This window comes from Callorhinchus milii, unplaced genomic scaffold (genome assembly GCF_018977255.1).
Source record: "Callorhinchus milii isolate IMCB2004 unplaced genomic scaffold, IMCB_Cmil_1.0 Scaffold15, whole genome shotgun sequence".
Taxonomy (NCBI): Eukaryota; Metazoa; Chordata; class Chondrichthyes; order Chimaeriformes; family Callorhinchidae; genus Callorhinchus; species Callorhinchus milii.
This window is the reverse complement of record NW_024704756.1, coordinates 10,069,058-10,087,199: the sequence shown is the minus strand read 5'-3', so window position 1 is coordinate 10,087,199 and position 18,142 is coordinate 10,069,058. Positions and strand designations below refer to the sequence as shown.

The 18,142-nt window shown below is 37.9% G+C and overlaps 1 protein-coding gene across 16 annotated transcripts in view; it reads left to right on the top strand.

Annotated features, from left to right (window-relative positions):
* mbnl3 (muscleblind-like splicing regulator 3) overlaps positions 1 to 18,142 on the top strand; it is a 92,223-nt gene that overhangs the window by 58,916 nt on the left and 15,165 nt on the right. For 12 of the 16 annotated variants that reach the window (XR_006085509.1, XR_006085508.1, XR_006085506.1 and 9 more), the window contains exons 3-6: positions 12,475 to 12,639; positions 14,182 to 14,382; positions 15,913 to 16,149; positions 17,606 to 17,659. Coding sequence is in view for 13 of the 16 variants with exons in the window: in XM_042340851.1 (XP_042196785.1) it covers positions 12,475 to 12,639; positions 14,182 to 14,382; positions 15,913 to 16,149; positions 17,606 to 17,659 (657 nt within the window). In the remaining 3 variants the exon portion in view is untranslated. The remainder of the gene's footprint in view (positions 1 to 12,474; positions 12,640 to 14,181; positions 14,383 to 15,912; positions 16,150 to 17,605; positions 17,660 to 18,142) is intronic. The other 4 variants (XM_007892471.2, XM_007892461.2, XM_007892412.2 and 1 more) reach the window with 1 other exon arrangement.

Genomic DNA, 18,142 nt, shown 5'->3' with positions numbered 1-18,142 from the left:
TAGGAATTTGTAGCATTTCAGAATTAGCATTTGAAACACCACTGTTTGCATCTCATATTGATAAATAATGAAAACAACAATCCTTGTATTTGATACAGTGCTTTATCGCATCATCAAAGTCTCAAAGCACTGCACAGGATTTATTGTAAAGTGCAGTTACTGTGTATTTTGTAGCCAATTTGTCCCTTTACTACTGGAGCAAAAGTTGTGCAACATCATAGTTTGACATGGTTGGAACACCACTCGTATTGGTGTGCCACCCCATAAACCAGCAAGTACCATTCATTCATTAGTTTATCCTCTTAAAGCCTAAAGATTTAATTTCCAAATTTTCATGGAGTTGATTGAAAGGTTGCAAATGAAGCTCCTCAGCTCAGAGAGGAAGGAGCTTTTAGTCCAATAATTGTCATTTTCTCATGGCCATCTACGTATTGGAGAAAGCAGTCTGGGGAACAACATATCATTATGTTAAGAGTTTGCCTGTGGCATCAGACACTATTTGTAGTTAATGGAGAAGTAGCATTTGTGGTTCACATACTTGAGTTTATTGAGCAAAGGGATATGAATAGCAATGAGCATATAATGGATGGTGCCAAGCAGGAAAGGTATAACTGGCACTCCAAAGGGCTCTTGAATTATCTTCTATTAACAAACTTAATTGTAGGGAATGTCTGGGAAACTCTTGAGATTGTCAAAGGCAGCTTTACCACAGTGACCCACTCAAAGAAATGGAGCAAGATTGGATAGGTTCCAGTTTTATGCTGAGAGTGTCCTAAAAATTAAAAAAAACTAACTTGACTTGTAAATGTTTTGTCCTATCTCTAGAGAGTTGTAATTTATAGTGTGCCTTCATTATGCTAGAAAGCTGATTAAATAGTCCGTCCATTACTCCAATCATAAACCACCCAAGAATATTCATTATAACCATGATCATTTTCATTCCATACATTCATCCATATTGATCATAACATCAAATCTATCTGAAGACTGAAAAAGAGCTGCATAAAATGCCACAATTGGGATAGTTCAAAGGATTTACTCTGTCGTGATTAGTACTCCAGTTAGACTGTTCTTCACACATAATTTAATCTTTCTGTTCTATTCTGTCCCATTCCTTCTGCTCTACACCATTTCAAAGTTGATAGAGACTAAAGGAAGCCTCTGGCAATGGCACTCCTTGATGACTAGCTAAGAAGTCGGACTAGAGCTAGCCAGGGTGCAACATGTACTGCCGTGTCTTCTCTTGCATCTTTTCTTAACTCGTGGCTGAAATCCAAATTGCATGTATCCTTAGATTGGATAGACATAGCACTGTACATTGGGGGAACCAAATAAGCTGACCACAATTTACACTATATTTAAAATTTGCTGCACTTATTTGTATTTCTAAGCAATAAAATGCCTCAAGATTTTTAAACTTACTGCTAAATCTGGCCTGTTTATACATTTCGGAAAATGTAAACTGGATGCTAAACATACAATCATAGAATTACATAGCACAGAAGGAGGCCATTCGGCCCATCATGTCTGTGCTGGCTCTTTGAAAAGAGCTATAATAATCCTTGCATTTTGATATAGTGCTTTTCACGTCTTCTCAACGTCTCAAAGCGCTTCACAGAATATGCTGTCAAGTGAATTGACCGTACATTTGTGGGTAAAACGCTGTCCAATTCAATCACACTTGCATGTCGCAATTTATAGAAAAGGCAACTGAAAAATTAATTACTGGAATGACATTCTAAAAGTATCTTCATTGTTCTCCAGGCATTGATCTCTGGATAAAATCTAATCTTTTTCCATCTGTAACTCCGGTGATGATCTTCATCAGTTTACAAAGGGGCTCTCATTTACAATTCTACCTCATTATCACAGAGGATTTGGCTTACAACTGAAGATAAGGATTTATCACATATGTTTGTGTATAGAGGCTTTTTTTAGTTGAAAATATATATTTATAAATATAATAGTTAGTACAACAGAAACCCAAAACAAACACAACAACTTCTGTTATAATTTTTTCCTTTTCTTCCGATACAAAAAACATTCCGTTGTTTACGGTACATTCCTTCACCACACATACGTTTGTGTATAGAGGCACTCTTGATATAAGTGAGGAATGAATATGAGGTTTAACATCACCCCCTTCATGCTGTTACATTTGTGATAATAATTCCTGACTTCACTGCCTACATAACTTGTGTGGGTTTGAACCCGCCTCTACTTTGAATACAAATGGGAGGTTTAAGGTGGAACTGAATTAGTTTGGGTTCACTTTATAATCAACTGATTTGTAACCGAAAAACAGTGACAGTAACAACATTCAGAATACAACTAATTATTCTTTTTAATAGCAGGTTTTTATTGAATTTTGCAAAATAAAATTGCAAATTAATCCTCGTCCTGAATTAGAAATGTCAAAATTGAACCCTGTGTGGGCTCAAATTTTTAGGATTTTTCACAGATTTGTACATTTGCCACTTAACGATTTTTAAGCGGTATAGTGGTGATATTTAGCTTCTTAAATTGCCATTGTCTACATAGCTTAATTATTAATCAAGCTTTTATTATGACTTTGTTGTGTACTGATCATTAGCTTGTGACTTTGAGGTAAATCAAGATCCTCATTATTGATTATTACTTTGAATAATAGAAAGGTATTTTGTCAGTGCATGTTTCCTTTAATGTCATGAATATCTGATGCTTTATGAACTGTTACGTTCGTCATATAAACATCTTGCTCTCTGACCCCATTTTGTACTCCCACGGGTCCCATTGTTCTTTTCTAAATCCAGTCTTTGGTTCCCTCAGACGCTCTCTCTGCATTAACTTGCCATCAGTTTCCACAGTAACTCAACTCTGTTCTACACCATCTATGCTCTTGACATCTGCATTTTCATGTGCCTTCCCTACCCTCCGCTCCCCACACTAAATACGTGCCTCTGTCCGAGCCCACGCCCTTTACATTCTCCTGTATACGAGAGAAATGGCCAAATACTCATAAAATACTAACCCACGTTAGCGTACATCCACCTTAAAATTTAAATCCCCATGTGAGGCCTCTGTTATGCGAACAGTGTATGACTGGTTATCAATAGATCTTTCTCCTAAGTGGCCTGAAGAGATTAACCAAGGAGAAAGAAACAAAACACAGAGAGAAAAAAATAAATTATGGTCCATTGAAAATTCTTGGACCGTAAGTTGAACTATTTAAGACCTTTCAAAGGCCAAGTATCAATAGTGGGAGAAAAGGCAGCATCAATTCCCCTGTTGTGTTTGCTCTACTTGACATATGAAATAAACTACTCCTAAAACAATTTAATCCAGAGCACTGCTGCAGCACAAAATGACAAGAAAGAGTCAAATGAAGAAGGACCTTTTTGATCTCATTCTTATTCCAGAATACCAATCCTATTGGCTTCCATTTACAGCGTTGTTTATTTGTTAATGAGTCTGGTCTCAACCACTGGACCAAGTATCCAGTTTGTTGTTGATTACCTTGTTTTTAAAATATAATTTTGCCCTGTTGTAAAATTCTCTTTTTTTAAAATAATAATCATCATACTACTTCTTGACTGAAAAGCTACTCAAAGGAGCTCATCTAAATGTCTGGCATTGTTGCTTTGTAACTAACTGCAGTGCTGCAACCATTAAGGGAAACTTTCAGCTGCTCTTTTACGTCAACTCCTTATGACACAGCTCAGTTTGTGAAATCGCTATGTGGGAAATTACAATCCTCATCTTTTTACCAATCTAATATAAAATAGTTTGCATTCCCAGATGATGTGTTTGTTTGGTGAGGTTACATCAAATGATTTATTCTTCATTTGTTGAGATACTGTACAGATATTGCACACTTTGAGGTTGAATGTGTTATGTGTTATGTTATTATTATATGTGTCTCTTAATTTCTATTTTTTCTACATTATACTGCCTGTGCCTCAAAACAACTCTTGGTGAATTTTGTACAAGAAAAAAATCATTGTTGCAAGCATGTTTTATATGAATCATATTACAGGCAATGTATTATGTGTTCGAGAACTGGAAGGACAGAAACCGGAAAAACTGATCCAATGTTAAGTTTACAAAACTTGTAAATGTTTGGAATGCTTGGAATGTGAAAAAGACTATTTCTAACATATATTGTTTAGAAACTTTGCTTGCATAGAAGTTACTATTTAATTAATCTCCTAAAGTAAAGATCTCCATAAATGTTCCCTGATAACTAAATATAATCAAAGTGACCTACAGAATATTTCTGTTTCAACACCCCCCAGTAACCAATTTTTGAACCCTGCCAACTTGCTCTTTTTCTCTCTCTCTTGTTCCCAATGCACACCTGGAGCACAGGACCCATTTTTGACATCTCAATTTCTACATCGTGTTTTAATGTACAGTACAGATATTTCTGTCTGAGGCTGAACAATTGCTAATTATAAATCGTACGTCAGCACAGAAGGTGACCATTGGCCTATTGTGCCTTTGCTTAATCATTTGTAGAGATTTTTGGTTTCAGGAATTTAATAGGTTTGGGCTAATATGACGAGGACTATTTTCAGCTATAGTAAATGTTGGATTGTACTGTGAGATTCTTTTCCCCCACATTTTCAAATTATTTAATACTATAGCACTGAGGGTGCTGGGTGGAGCAGTGGGTAGCACATACATGAGGACCTGGCTTCCATTTCAGCCCAAACTGGTGGGAAGAACATTTCCACTCACTGTTGGCTGTGAGGGTCCTACGTGAAGTGTGCTTTAATATTCACAACATAATTCCTACTTGGCGCAGGCACAAGGAAAATTGGCTACAATCTCGTAGAAGTCCACTCTTAACTGGTCTCTCTGAGTGAGAGGCCATAGGATGGCTTGTAAGTAGGGACAAAAAATTCTGATGGAATATTGTAGTGACAAATGCCTTCTTTAATCTTAATTTAATAACTAGGGTTTTTATGCATGTTATTTAAATATTATCATGTTATTGTGCTAGTAGCAGTAAGGACACAGGAGGCATTTGACAGGAAAAGCCACAGAGATGGTAAAGGAGGATGAACCAGCGGTGGGAGCACCAGAGCTGTGGCCCTCTTGAATGGTGGAGCTGTCCCACTGTGTCAGCAATGCGGTTCCATCTACCATGAGGCATCAGCTTGCAGGGCTGAGCCAAGATAATGGCTCCAGAGCTCAATTATAAATGAGGCACAGCACGTACTTTCCTTTCTTCATATCAGCCCAAGGTTGCTGTGTGGGTGTCATTTTGCAAACCGTGGGAAGTGTTTTGAGAACAAATTCACTCCTGACAAATATTTTTTTCCCTTTGTACTCCAGCAATTGTGTTGTACCTGGAATGAAGTGGAAAGTTTAAGGCAGATTGAATGCAGAACTCCACCAAGGTCTGAGGACATTGGGCTTTCATGAAACTTGCAACCCAAAGTTTTTTTTAAAAGAAACTGTAAATAAACAAATTTGAGCTTGATGTTACGTTTTCATCCACAGTGAGGTCTAGATTGCAAAGTTTGTAAAAACAAAACTTGTAAGTAGTGAATCCCAGATGTGTCATGGTCGATCCACCAAATCTCCACTCTGATATTCAGTCGATGAAGTTGGTGTCCAAATGATGATTCAGAGTATTGGTTGTCACACAATACACTGGAATTCACTACTTATAATGTTCATTGCTGTATCAATAGAGGAGTGTGGCACTTTGATGTCTCTTGGGTGTGAAGGTTGCCCATCATTTGTTGATTATATCCTCGTCCTCACTTTTAAGGCCCTCTACGGCCTTGCCTCCTCCTACTTCTCTGACCTGCTAGTCCCCTATCAAACTGTCTGCTCCCTCCGTTCAGGCTCTGGTCTGCTCCATGTCTCCTGCCCGACCTGCCCTACCATCGGTGGCCGGACTTTCAGCCTCTTTGCCCCCACCCTTTGTAAATCCATTCCACAATCCCTTCGCCTTGCTCTCTCCCTTGCCTCCTTTAAAGCAAGACTCGTTTTCGATTGTGCCTTCAGCCACCCTCCTACATCTCATCCAAACTCTGTCCCCCCCCCCCCAACACGCTCGGATCGTGATCCCCGACTGTTCAGGGCCTTGGGATGTCCTCCCGTCATGAAAGGCGCTTTACAAATGTAATTGTGGTGGTGTTGTATGTTGGTAACAATAAAAAGTCTTACTTTTCTTGGGACAGATTTATTGTGACTCAATTTGCATGAGTTAGATGAAGAGGCAGTCTCATAAATTTCCCAATTTGTCTAGATAATTGTGAATAAGGTCACTTGTGTGGTTAAGTAAAATTGGTGAAAAGAACTTGGTGTGTGGAATTTTCCCCATTTGTTAAGAATCAAACTAAACTTGATACGCATTGCAATATGCAATACGCATTGGAGCAATGCTCCATATTGCTCCATTTTGAGTCTACCCAAGAAATCTTGAACTTCAATCTATTCAAAACACTGCGGTTGATGTTATTGTACTCGTTAATTGATCACTGCAATATTTTTGCAATCAAAATGATCCACTTTTTGGTGTGGTGCCAGAGATAAGCTAGAGTCATAGCCACAAAGGCTGGTGACTCAGTAAACAAATAGGTAAACATAGTGGTCTAATGGGAATCCAATGCCTGGAGATCTGATGAAAGGGATGGATTGTTTCTGAATCTGAGTCAGTGGAGATGTATGTTCCAGTTCACTATTTAATGTCATAAATGTATCCTCCCCACATGCAGTGCTCACATTATAGTTCTGTTTTGTTGCAGCTGATGCACAGTGATAATCCTTGGAGGTAGAGTTGGGTTTTGGATGTTTCTTATAGTTTCTATACTTCTTTCCAATAATCAGTTGAGCGGATTGTTTCACTCAAATAATAATTGATATATACAGCATATTAACTATTGATTGATGAGTTGCAATATTTCTTAAGGGTTCCAAATGTTAATTTTGATTGATTTTGTTATTAATGATGGATTCAGCTTCCTCAATCACTAAGTGAATAGCTGAGCCATACCACCCAAGAAGATGGATTCTATTCCCTGGTCTGTGGTGAGTTATTGCATCTAAAACAGGATAAAAAAATTTGCACTGATTATTATAGGACAGTCTTTTGAATCAAGCTGTGGCTAAATAAAGTAAATTTTTTTTATATTGTCACTTCCAGATTTAATACTGAAATGCTGTTTTGGTCAATTAGATCCAATTAGGGACATTCATCTAAAGCAAGAATATCTTGAATATGTCAGAGGTTAGATGCCACATTGATTCCAACCAAGAGTGATTTGAAAAAACCTTCAGAAACACTAAAACAGATGGAGTTAACATATAAACATTACCAACTATACAATCGGATTGCAATAAGTGGGTGTATGCAAGGTTATTGCACGGTTGAGTTAAGTCCTAGCTTCACATAGGACCGATAACACCTTTTCCATATATTTGGCGAAGAGTACATTTGTGAATTCATTACTACTTACCTGCAATCTGGCACCTTGAGAAGTGGGGATTGTATCCAACAATCTGCAATGGATTAAATCCAACCCATTTGATTTTAACTGCTTTAATCAGGGTAAGATCCCTATATCTACTATTCCAAATCAGATTTTTTTAAATAGATAATAATAATAATAATCCTTGCCCCTTATCACATTGGAAGAATGTCTCAAAGTGCTTCACTGGATTTACTGTGAGATTTGTAGGCAAATTAGTAACAGGGCAGGTGTGTTTGGATGCGTAAAAATATACAGGGTGTCTTGTCTCTTGTTTCATTTTAGCGTCAAAGGATTAAAATAGGCTAATGACAGCATGACAATCACCTCAATGGAAATATAATCTCTGAATGCTCAAAACACTGCCATTTTTACCGTGTATATTTTTTCGGTTATTAAAATTCCAGAAAAGAGAAGATAGCTAACTCTCTGACTAAACTGATGGTCACAGGTTATGCAACACATGCAAACACTTGTGAGCAATTTTTAAAATCTATTTGATTTGTGAGGTTGTTTACAAGAACTGCACCAGTAGCTAGGTGGATTAGCTGGTCACTACATTTTTTCATCTCACTCCCTCTCCTGAAGGCAATCACCCAAGTGGCCATTCTTCAAGTGTGCATCTAATAGGGTGACTAGTTAACGATACAAGAGTAGGGCTTGCTCCCACACTTGTCTCTTGCCTGTAAGTGGCACTCTTAAGATTGCTAACAAAAACTTCACAAAAGCATGAGTTTGCAATAAAGCAGAAATTTGCCTCTTGTGAACCTACCTCCTCCCATCTGCCTCTGGCTGAAGTTTGAGACCCATGAATACAGAAGTGGATTAAGCTTCATTGTTACAGATCCTCAAACAACTGTGTAATTGGAGACCTTGTGGCATTAAGTATTTTGCCTGGGTTGCCCAGAGCAATTCAAAGTACAATTGACCTTTTGATCAGTCCATAAAATGACCGATAGGCCATTTCAGGGGTCAACAAACAGATGTTTTTTTGTTCTGCTGTGAAAAGTATAAGCAGTAAAACAAATTGGACAAGTATTCTCAATACAATAGTCTGAAAGAGATTCAAAAACGCAGCCCGCCCTCGTATTGCCAACGTTACTTCTCTTCGGGTGATTAAAGTCAGCCGTGACAAACAGATCAAACAATATTTTAAAACCAGGCATAGGATCAGTAATTGATGGTTGGAAATAGATATGTATGTTACAACATTTTAGTGTAATGTTTGATTTAATTAGTATTAATATGCAAAAAGGGGAAAACAAAGTAAAGAAAAATATAAATGTTAAAATGTGGAACAAAAGATATCAACATCACACCATATAAGGCAGAACAAGAATAGTGCAACAATAACAATCATTAAGGCAGGTATCTAAGGTAAGAGTTATCAATATAGATCTCAAGACTAGAATACTTGTCGTGAAAGTTTCTAAAGGGCCAAGCGGAGAAGAACTATAAGAGGTCTATTCAGGACCAGTGTTGGCGTTGCTGCTTGGGACTGAGACAGTAAACCATGGAGTCTATTATCTTCCCATCCCTCACATCCTGAAATGACAAACACCAACCCACAACTGGGAGGGCAAGCAGTGACCTGCTCTCAGACCCCTGTGAATGCTGTTATGAGCCAACTGCAAGGAGGTCTATGAGAATGACCTTAATACAACGCACTTCCTTGTGAGAAACCTCTGAACAGTTCTTTGGTTTCGTGCACAGCTGAGGTTGTAAAGTTCTTGAAGAAGGAATCAAACATGTGAACTGAACTTGGGTGTCCTCACATTCTCTAGGTCTGATAAACCAGAACAGGTTTTGATACATATGCCAAATACTTCATGGATCTTTCCAAGTGATTTAGCATGTTCCGGGAACTAATTCACTTAATGTATAATTTTCACACCAAGAGACTTGGGTGCATTTGAATTCTGCGCTAACAGCTCTTAAAGTGAATAATTGTGCTACTAGCATGTCACATGTCATTCCTTGACACTTCTCTTTTCACTTTGGTAAGTTGCGAGGCATGTTGTAGCTATGCACAGTATGGCTTTACATTATCACTTTGAGCCACATTGTGATTGAGTACAGATGGAGTAAACATTATTGCAGCAAAGCGTCAAAAGAGAAATACTGCATATTGTGATAGATTTGCTTTCTGTACAGGTGTGGCCAATGCTCTGTTGAGATCCATGTTGGGACCCACATCTGGATATTACATACTGAGGTATTTGAATACATATGGCATTGCATCTAGTTGACGCATTTGCCAAGGAATATATTAATAATAGTAATCCTTGCATTTGATATAGTGCCTTATCACGTCTTCAAGACGTCTCAAAGCACTTCACAGAATATACTGTAAAGTGAATTGATTGTATATTTTGTGGTGAAACACGGCAGCCAATTGTGCTCAGCAATATAAACAGTCGTGAATTGAACGTTGGCATGTTATCGGTTACATTTCAAGTTTTCTCTGTATTACATTGTTCTACATCATTTGCATTCATTGCACCTATTACTAATATTTCTATTCAAACCATGAAACCCAACACTCCTGAAGGCTAGACTCATGATTAATTGGCATAGCCTGAATGTTTGTTGATAACTGAGGTGCACACTGTTCTCTGCATATTCAGTGCAATCATAGCAAATGCATAATACAAAGGCCTTGAAATTTCTTTTCTATTTTCTTCCTGTTGTACCCAGCTATAAAGCCTGGCAAAAATCAATGTGTCTGGCTGGTTCCTCAGCATAGCATTTACTGATGGAGCCTAGAAGCTTGTTGCATTTTAAGTATTGAGCACACATGCCATAATTTAGTGTAAGCTCTCTAGCCACATGATAGATATTCCTAAAAAAGCAAAATAGCTAGAATTTTGTTAAGAATAGTAATCATAAATAGTGTTGTATATTTCAAATGACTTTTTACCCCCCCCCCCCCCCGTGTGCCAGGAAGATATATGTGCACCTAATCCTTTTAATCTGCCAAGCATCCTGTAAGGTTAGCAGACATGATCACTTCTCAATTTGTGAATCTCATGGGCATCGGTGTACTGACATTGTTGAAAGTGTCTGTTCATTCCTTTTCTAATTATCATATTCACCAGACTGCAGACAGTGGAAGGTCAAGAGCATCACTTTACTTCATGACCTTGGCTAGAATTGTATCAGCCAATGAAAGTCATGGAAGCAGATAATAATTGGAAAGAGAAAGTGGTAAATAGAATGCTAAGCTACCTGCGACTTTCATATTCTGCATTTGAAATTGATGCAAGCCGATACCATTTGAATTCAGACAGTAGTTATAATGATCATCCCATAGTTGCAGAACATCTCTGGTGCTGCATATACAATGATTTGGGCAATGCAGTGGGAATTCAGATGTAATGGAGGAATGATTCACGAATGTAATAAATGCATTATCAAGATGGCCTGTTTATTTATGTTTACTCACATTCACGTTTACTCTACATACAATGCTGTTTTTCTTAGCTGGTGTTCTTAATTAATAGATCCAAAGAGAACTTCTCCAGTAACTGGAAATACATGGCATTGACTTGAAGGAACCTAATGCTGAAAGTAGATTCATTTGAAGTTGTGTTCCCGAGTTGACATGATATAATCCACATTACTTAATGAAAAATTTACCCTCATTGATTTCTCCAACTGTTGCTACTTGTGTTCTAGGGCAGGATGGTCTAGCTACAAGGTTCCACATGCTGTTCTTTGGTCACTTGACAGGGGATGTGCTTTAATCAGTGCCTTCTGCAGTGGAGTGTTCTGCAATCATGAAATGTGTGACCTTGTCAAGAGCCAGTGAAGCTTGCACATAGCAGAGAAGCAAGTTGAATGGTAGTTGGTATATGGATTAGAACTCAGCCTCTCAAAGAATGGTCATTCAAGTCTGTGAACTCAAGGGAATCTTGTGGTGTATTATACTTCCAAGACTCAGACAAGGAAAAGTTAGTTTCAGGTAGAGGATTGATTTACAGTAGCTGCTTTTTAAACTCAAGATTTTCACAGATATGTAGAGTTCTTTGGCCTCATTAAATAATGAGTTTCCTCTGGCTCGAACTTTACAGTCCCATTTTGCCCCTAGTATTTCAAAGTCAGAGCTGGGACAGAGATTCATTTGCTATGCTTAATTCATTTGGAAATCCAAATATTTAAGTGCTTCTATATATAATACTTGCATTTGATATAGCGCCTTATTACGTCTTCAAGACGTCTGAAAGTGCTTCACAGAATGTACTGTAAAGGGAATTGACTGCATTTTGTGTGCAAAGCAGACAAACGGTCGTGGATTGAGTGACCAAATTATTAGTTTTTTTTTGAGGAATTATTACCCCCGGAAAAGTGATTCATCAATCGACTAACAACCGGGTTCCTACTCACTGCTAGGTAAACAGAGACATGTGGAGTAAGGAAACTTGCCCAACATTTCGCGCTGCTGGGAATCGAATCTAGGTCTCCTGCTTGCGAGGCAAGTGCTCTAACCACTAAGCTACAGGGCTCCACTTCTATTAGTTGCCCCCATTTCTAAACAGAGAGTATTTTGCAAATTAAACATGTTCTCTGCATTTATCAGTCACTTGGCAAGAGGTCAGTTTTCTAAGGAGGATCTTATGACTACCCATTTTCCTCATAATTCAGTAAAGGTTGTGTTTTAGCTTGCTGTTAAAATATGCGATAAGGTTGGTGTGATTCTCACAATAGTCCCAGGCCCACCAACAACAAAACTAAAATTGTGCTATGTGGTTGAGGGTAACAGCATATGCTTTCATTGAGGCAGTGTGTAGAGAACCAGTTACTAAATACACATCAACTCCGTCGAGTGTTATTTTTGGAATTGAAAATATAAAGCAAAACGTGCAGTAGTGGATCTTTGTTTTGATCAATGTTCTACATCGTGTTTGTGGAATAGACAATTGGCATGTACCAAAAAANTGTGTTTTGCTGTTTTCCATTTTAATGAACCATCTTAATATGTTTTTTTCTTGGTTGTTCGTTTGGGCAGGGGCGTTGTACTCGAGAAAATTGCAAATATCTCCACCCACCCCCGCATTTGAAAACACAACTAGAAATCAATGGGCGTAACAACCTAATCCAGCAAAAGACAGCAGCCGCCATGCTGGCACAGCAGATGCAGTTTATGCTGCCAGGCACACAGCTGCAGCCAATGGTAAGTTGAAGTTTATTTACTGAATTTGCACACCACATCCGGTCAAAAAAATATATATATCTGAAACACACCCGCAAGCACAGTTTGATAATGTTGATGACACATTATCAATAAAATCTAGTCAAGTTTCCGATTTGCAGGACTGTAGCAGCGTTTGAGTAGTTGAAATCTCCTGTGTGTGAAATTGACTGTTGTCTGAAATGTCATGTCAGCTCTGACATCTGTCTGATCTCATATATTCTCCCTCTTGGAGTCCGGGCATGATGTTCACTTGTACTTGCTAATCTATCTCTCACCTGCTTTACTGCAATGGGAGATTTGTTTTAATGCTGTGCCTCGGTCAAAAATGTCACTGCTAAATCAGAACTTTAAAAAAAAGATGTTTGAAGAAATGTAATTTTAGACCACTCAATGGGCAGGCAGATAAATGAAAAATGTATAGCCATATCTCTTAGACACTGTGCCTTTGGACAATCGTAAACAGGTTGTGTTTTAAAATGCACAAATATCACATCAAACCGATTCACAGAGCTTTTGTAGAACCATAAAGAAAATTTCCCTCATTCTTCTCAATGAATTGTACATAGATACAGTACTTTTACAGAAATGTTGCCTTGTGGCCATATTCACCATAATCCCACTGTTAACATTCACTTGGAGTCTTCCGACTGCAAATTAGTATTCATGAGCTATTCACAAAGTCAGTAAATCCACAAAATCAGGCGACACCTCAGAAAACCAAATTACAGAAGACTTCAGGTGTTGTTAATTACTGGCAAAAGAAAATATGGCACGGCTTTCCACTGTTTTCTATTTTCAGACTATGTCTCTCTAAATTTTCCTCTTCCATTTCCCTCCCCGCCACCGCACCTTCTCCCGATATTTTTTCCTGCAGTGCACACAATGAAATAATTGTTGCTTTTGGCTGACCAACTTAGAGGAATCTTGTTCCTCTCCCAAAGATTGTTATTTCTGTACTCAATATCAGCAGCTACTAATTGTGATACTGATTCTTTGTTTGATCACCCTTCCACTTTCCACATTTCTTTCACGCTCATTTGTTTTTTTTTCTGTTTGAACGATTGTCGAGGTGGAAAACTTTCCAAAACTACTGAATATCCAACGAGACAATGGCACCTCTAGATATTTCCCACATTTATTTATTTAAACCCAATTTTTGGAGAAAGCACTAGGCATCAGTATGAATACTGACTGCTCCACAAATCCATTTTTGTCATGAAACTGAAGATCGTTCAAACACATTTCTATCGCTGCTTGATAATGGAGCTACTGTTTCCTGTTCTTATATGCAAGATCATATATGTGACATTGTAACAGGTAATTAAGTTTTGTTGAAGATTTTACATGACGTGCTTTGAGGAGGTTAGAGTTTAGCAAAAGGTATGTTGAAAAGATTTGATTGTTGAATTATTTTGAAATGAAAAAGAGATACTACACTGTCTGTTTGGATTGAAAATGTTGTGTAAACAGGGATTACATTCCAGTGTGCTATAAATGTGCTTTTCAAACTTTTATCCATAGACCACATTTCCTGTAACTCCATCTTTAGCAACAAACCCCACAATGGCTTTTAGTCCCTACTTGAGTCATATGGCACCTGGAATGGGTTTGGTTCCTACAGAACTTCTACCAAACACACCTGTTCTGGTGTCAGGGAACCCTACTATTACAGTTCAAGGAAACACTGCTTCACAGAAGCTAATAAGAACAGATAAGTTGGAGGTATCAGTATTTATACTATGTATGTTCTCGCATTGTGTTACAACTTTGGCTTACTCTGCCTCATAATATTTCTCTTTTTGAAAGATGAATTGCTATTGTAGTTAGTTCTGTAGGAAATCTCTGTTTAAAATATTTTTGAATTTGCGGAAAGAAGAAGCTGTATGATAACCCGGGCACTCCCATGGCACAAAGTATTGGAATACTTGTGCATTGAATCATAAAGTTTTGTAGAATACAGGGTTGTACCAGCGAGTACCCACATGTTGAGTTCCTAACCTCTGAGGAAGGTGCCAAACAGAAGCAGGCCATTTCAGAAGAGGAAGGGAAAGAGATTCAGATAGCAGGTTAACCTGTAAAGTAGCGCTCTGAGACTCTACCCTGTGTGGAGGGCGCTAAATAAGTGCAAGTTGTTGTTATTAAGGTCATTTGGTCCATCAAAAACAGTTGTTAATGATCTTTATATATAATATATATATAAAACATTAAGAGAGTACAAATTAAATGTACTGTTAAATTAACTGAATAACCTTATTTAATGTTTTTGGTAATTGCATTGTGCTCAATTGTGTGATTCAGTAAATTAAGGAGAACATTGTCCTTTCACCACTGTCACTGTGTGAATCCAAATTGGATGAACAACCACTCTCACCGATGGCTGTAGGTTCTTGAAACACACAAGCCTCCATGATTTCAGCTATGTTCCCACTGGATCCTTGCATTTGCATTTGATGTGGATCCAGACCGCAAAGTGCTTATAATTTAGTATAAATTGTCAATCTCGACATTGACAATGCTGAGATCTGGGACTCTCCAGAAGTCGAATTTCAGTTAGAAAGCCCCACTCTAGACCTCTGGGACACAGAGTACCAAGTCCCAAAGCTTGAGCCGGCATACTGCAGAACTCATGTTTTTGCAGCTTGCAGGTTTACAAGATCAGTTTCAGATTAATAAGGTTCTTCAGCCCATCTGATCTCATCCCTACAGCACACTAATCTTACCATCTACCTATCACAGCACCAAGCTGTTTTCTAAATTAATCCAGTATCCTGACTTCAACTGACCCTCCTGGGAAAGATGTGATTTTTCGAGTGCCATTCATTCTGCAAATATTCTAGTTTTACAGTTGAAAGTAAACTCAGCTGTAAACTCTTCCTGCATCGATCCTACTCATCCCTACTCGTAACAGTTGATTCCTCAGATCACAGAGAAAATATGAAGAGTGAATAAACAAATTACAGTCTACTGAAATTGATCTCCACCGTGAGCAGAATGAATCGCACTGAAAATCTTAAATATTATTAACTGACTTCTTTACCCCCTATCTCCGACGTATGAAATTGCTCTGGGGCAATGTTAATTAATAATTTAACAATTTAATTCTAATTTGATATTTCATTTTTGGTATTTCAACTTTAGGGGAGAGGAGAAAAAACATATCTTGAAAGCCAGTTTATTGACCTTAAATGTTCCGACAAAAAGCAAATTATTCCTAACATTCTTCAAACAGTTGCTAACGACTGGTTTCATTAGGTTTGCAGGGAATTTCAGCGTGGAAATTGCACTCGGGGTGAAAATGATTGCCGCTACGCACATCCAGTAGACATTTCAATGATAGATTCAAATGAAAACACTGTTACAGTTTGCATGGATTATATCAAGGGTCGCTGCTCAAGGGAGAAATGCAAATACTTTCACCCTCCTGCGCACCTGCAAGCCAAAATAAAAGCAGCTCAACACCAGGTGAACCAGACTGCAGCTGCTGCTATGGTAAGTAACAATGTAAGGAGGCTTGTAAGAAGTAGCTTCAACTTTTTAATCTAATCTAGTGTAACGTGCTATTCATTTTTAAACATTGTTTAATATACGTTTTAATATAATGCCTCCTTCTGTATTCTGTTTTCCAATTATCCTTAAATTATTATTTTATTCACAATATGTTTTTGAACAATTCAACATAACAATGAAAGATTATTAATTTCAACTGCGCTAAATTAACTGTAGAATTTGATTTTATTAGAACATATTTCAGAAAAAACTTATATTCCTTTAACAAGTATGAAATTGCGTTTTTTTTATTGCTGTAACATTGTCAATTCTGTTTTTGTTTTTGCGATAATTTAGATTACAATTGTTTAACCACTGTTCCTTGCTAGTTCAGTTTTATCATGATCCTCGATGTTCGTGTTTCCTGCAAATTAATCCGAAGTAAATAGCAATATCCTCAGAAATGAAAGATTTTTTGACATGTAAATTATATTTTTATAAAATGTAAACATATTTAAACATATTACCTGCTTTACACCTTGTGACAGTCCTAGCCATTCTTGTTCTGCTTTGTGCTTGTCAGTGGCAATGCTAGATAGCTTCTGGTTTTGCATTGACAGCGATGCCTCAAGCTTAAACTCTAAAAAGCATTATTCCCTGCAATAGGTGATCGAGGTGTTAAGTCCTGTTTGCAATATTTTAGTGATCTGCAAACACCCACATTGCTGCAAGTGTTTTTTTNACACAAATGGATATTTTGGAATAAAATTCTGCTATTTGTGCAAAATTGGTGGCCACCGATGGCCCAATCTTTGCATATCCGCCAACTTTTTCTGAGTGAAGACTTTGATAATGAACACGGTTGAATTAAAAGCCCGAGTAGGCCTGCCACTTTCTGTGCGTGTGTGTGCGCGTGTGTGTGTGTGTGTGAAGCAGGTGACTGGCAGCAGTCCGGCGAGAGACGAGGTGTGTTAGACGTTTACATTCTAAACTCCCGTTCTTTTTTTTTAAAAAAAAATCCCACAGCAACACCAAAAAAAGCAAGATCAAATATCTTATTTTGTGTTGAAGTTTTATGTATCGTTGCATTTTTTTAACTTTTTTTTGTTGTTGTTTTAAAGTTTGGGTTTTCTTTTAGTATTTTTTTTGTTAGTGATTACAAACATTGACGTGACAACGGCTCGCTCGTACCCTGGGCGTATGGGAGCAGGATTGTCAGTTTGTAATTGTTCGGCGTATTTATAGCCTGTTAACAGTAACAGTAGCGAGAGACATCCTTTGTTCTGCATGCTTGGTCTTTTTTAATATGTTGTATAATGCATTCAGATTGTTTTTTTTTCTCTTCACCTGTCCACCAATGCATTGCTGTCCCTATGACGCACCTCTGCTTGCTGTTTATGTTAATGCGCTTGAACCCATTGGCCCATTGCCATCATGTGCTCGCTGCCTGCTAATTAAGACTCAGCCAGCTGTCAGATCACTGAAGCGACCCCTCGAGGCAACCTTTGACCTGGTACTTGGACCTTTCACCTTCTTGCTTTGCATGTAGCTTTTGTGAAATATGTTGTGAAAAGAAAGCATGGTTGCTTTTCATTTATTGGTACCATTATCAACCCTTAGGACACTGCCGTTGTACGTCGATCTGTTTAGAAATGTGCTACCCGAGTGCAAAATTGGTACCATGCAATCTCCTAAGGGTTCATCATAGCAACAGAGATACATCCGCAGTGAAACCTGTTTCTATAGCTTGATGAACCCAAAACAACAGATGCATTGTCTGCACTAATAAAAAAAAACCTCTATCGGAGGTGCTGCCTTTACTTTTTGTCCAGCTTGTGTTTGTTTCCCTTGGAACATAATCTAAAACAGAACTAAATCTTATAAATTGCAAATAAACTCATTGATCTCCAATTTAAGGAGGCAACGTACAGTCCAGAAAATAGTGAATTAACACCGCACCTAAAACAGGTTTGACTGTTAATGATGTGATTTTGGC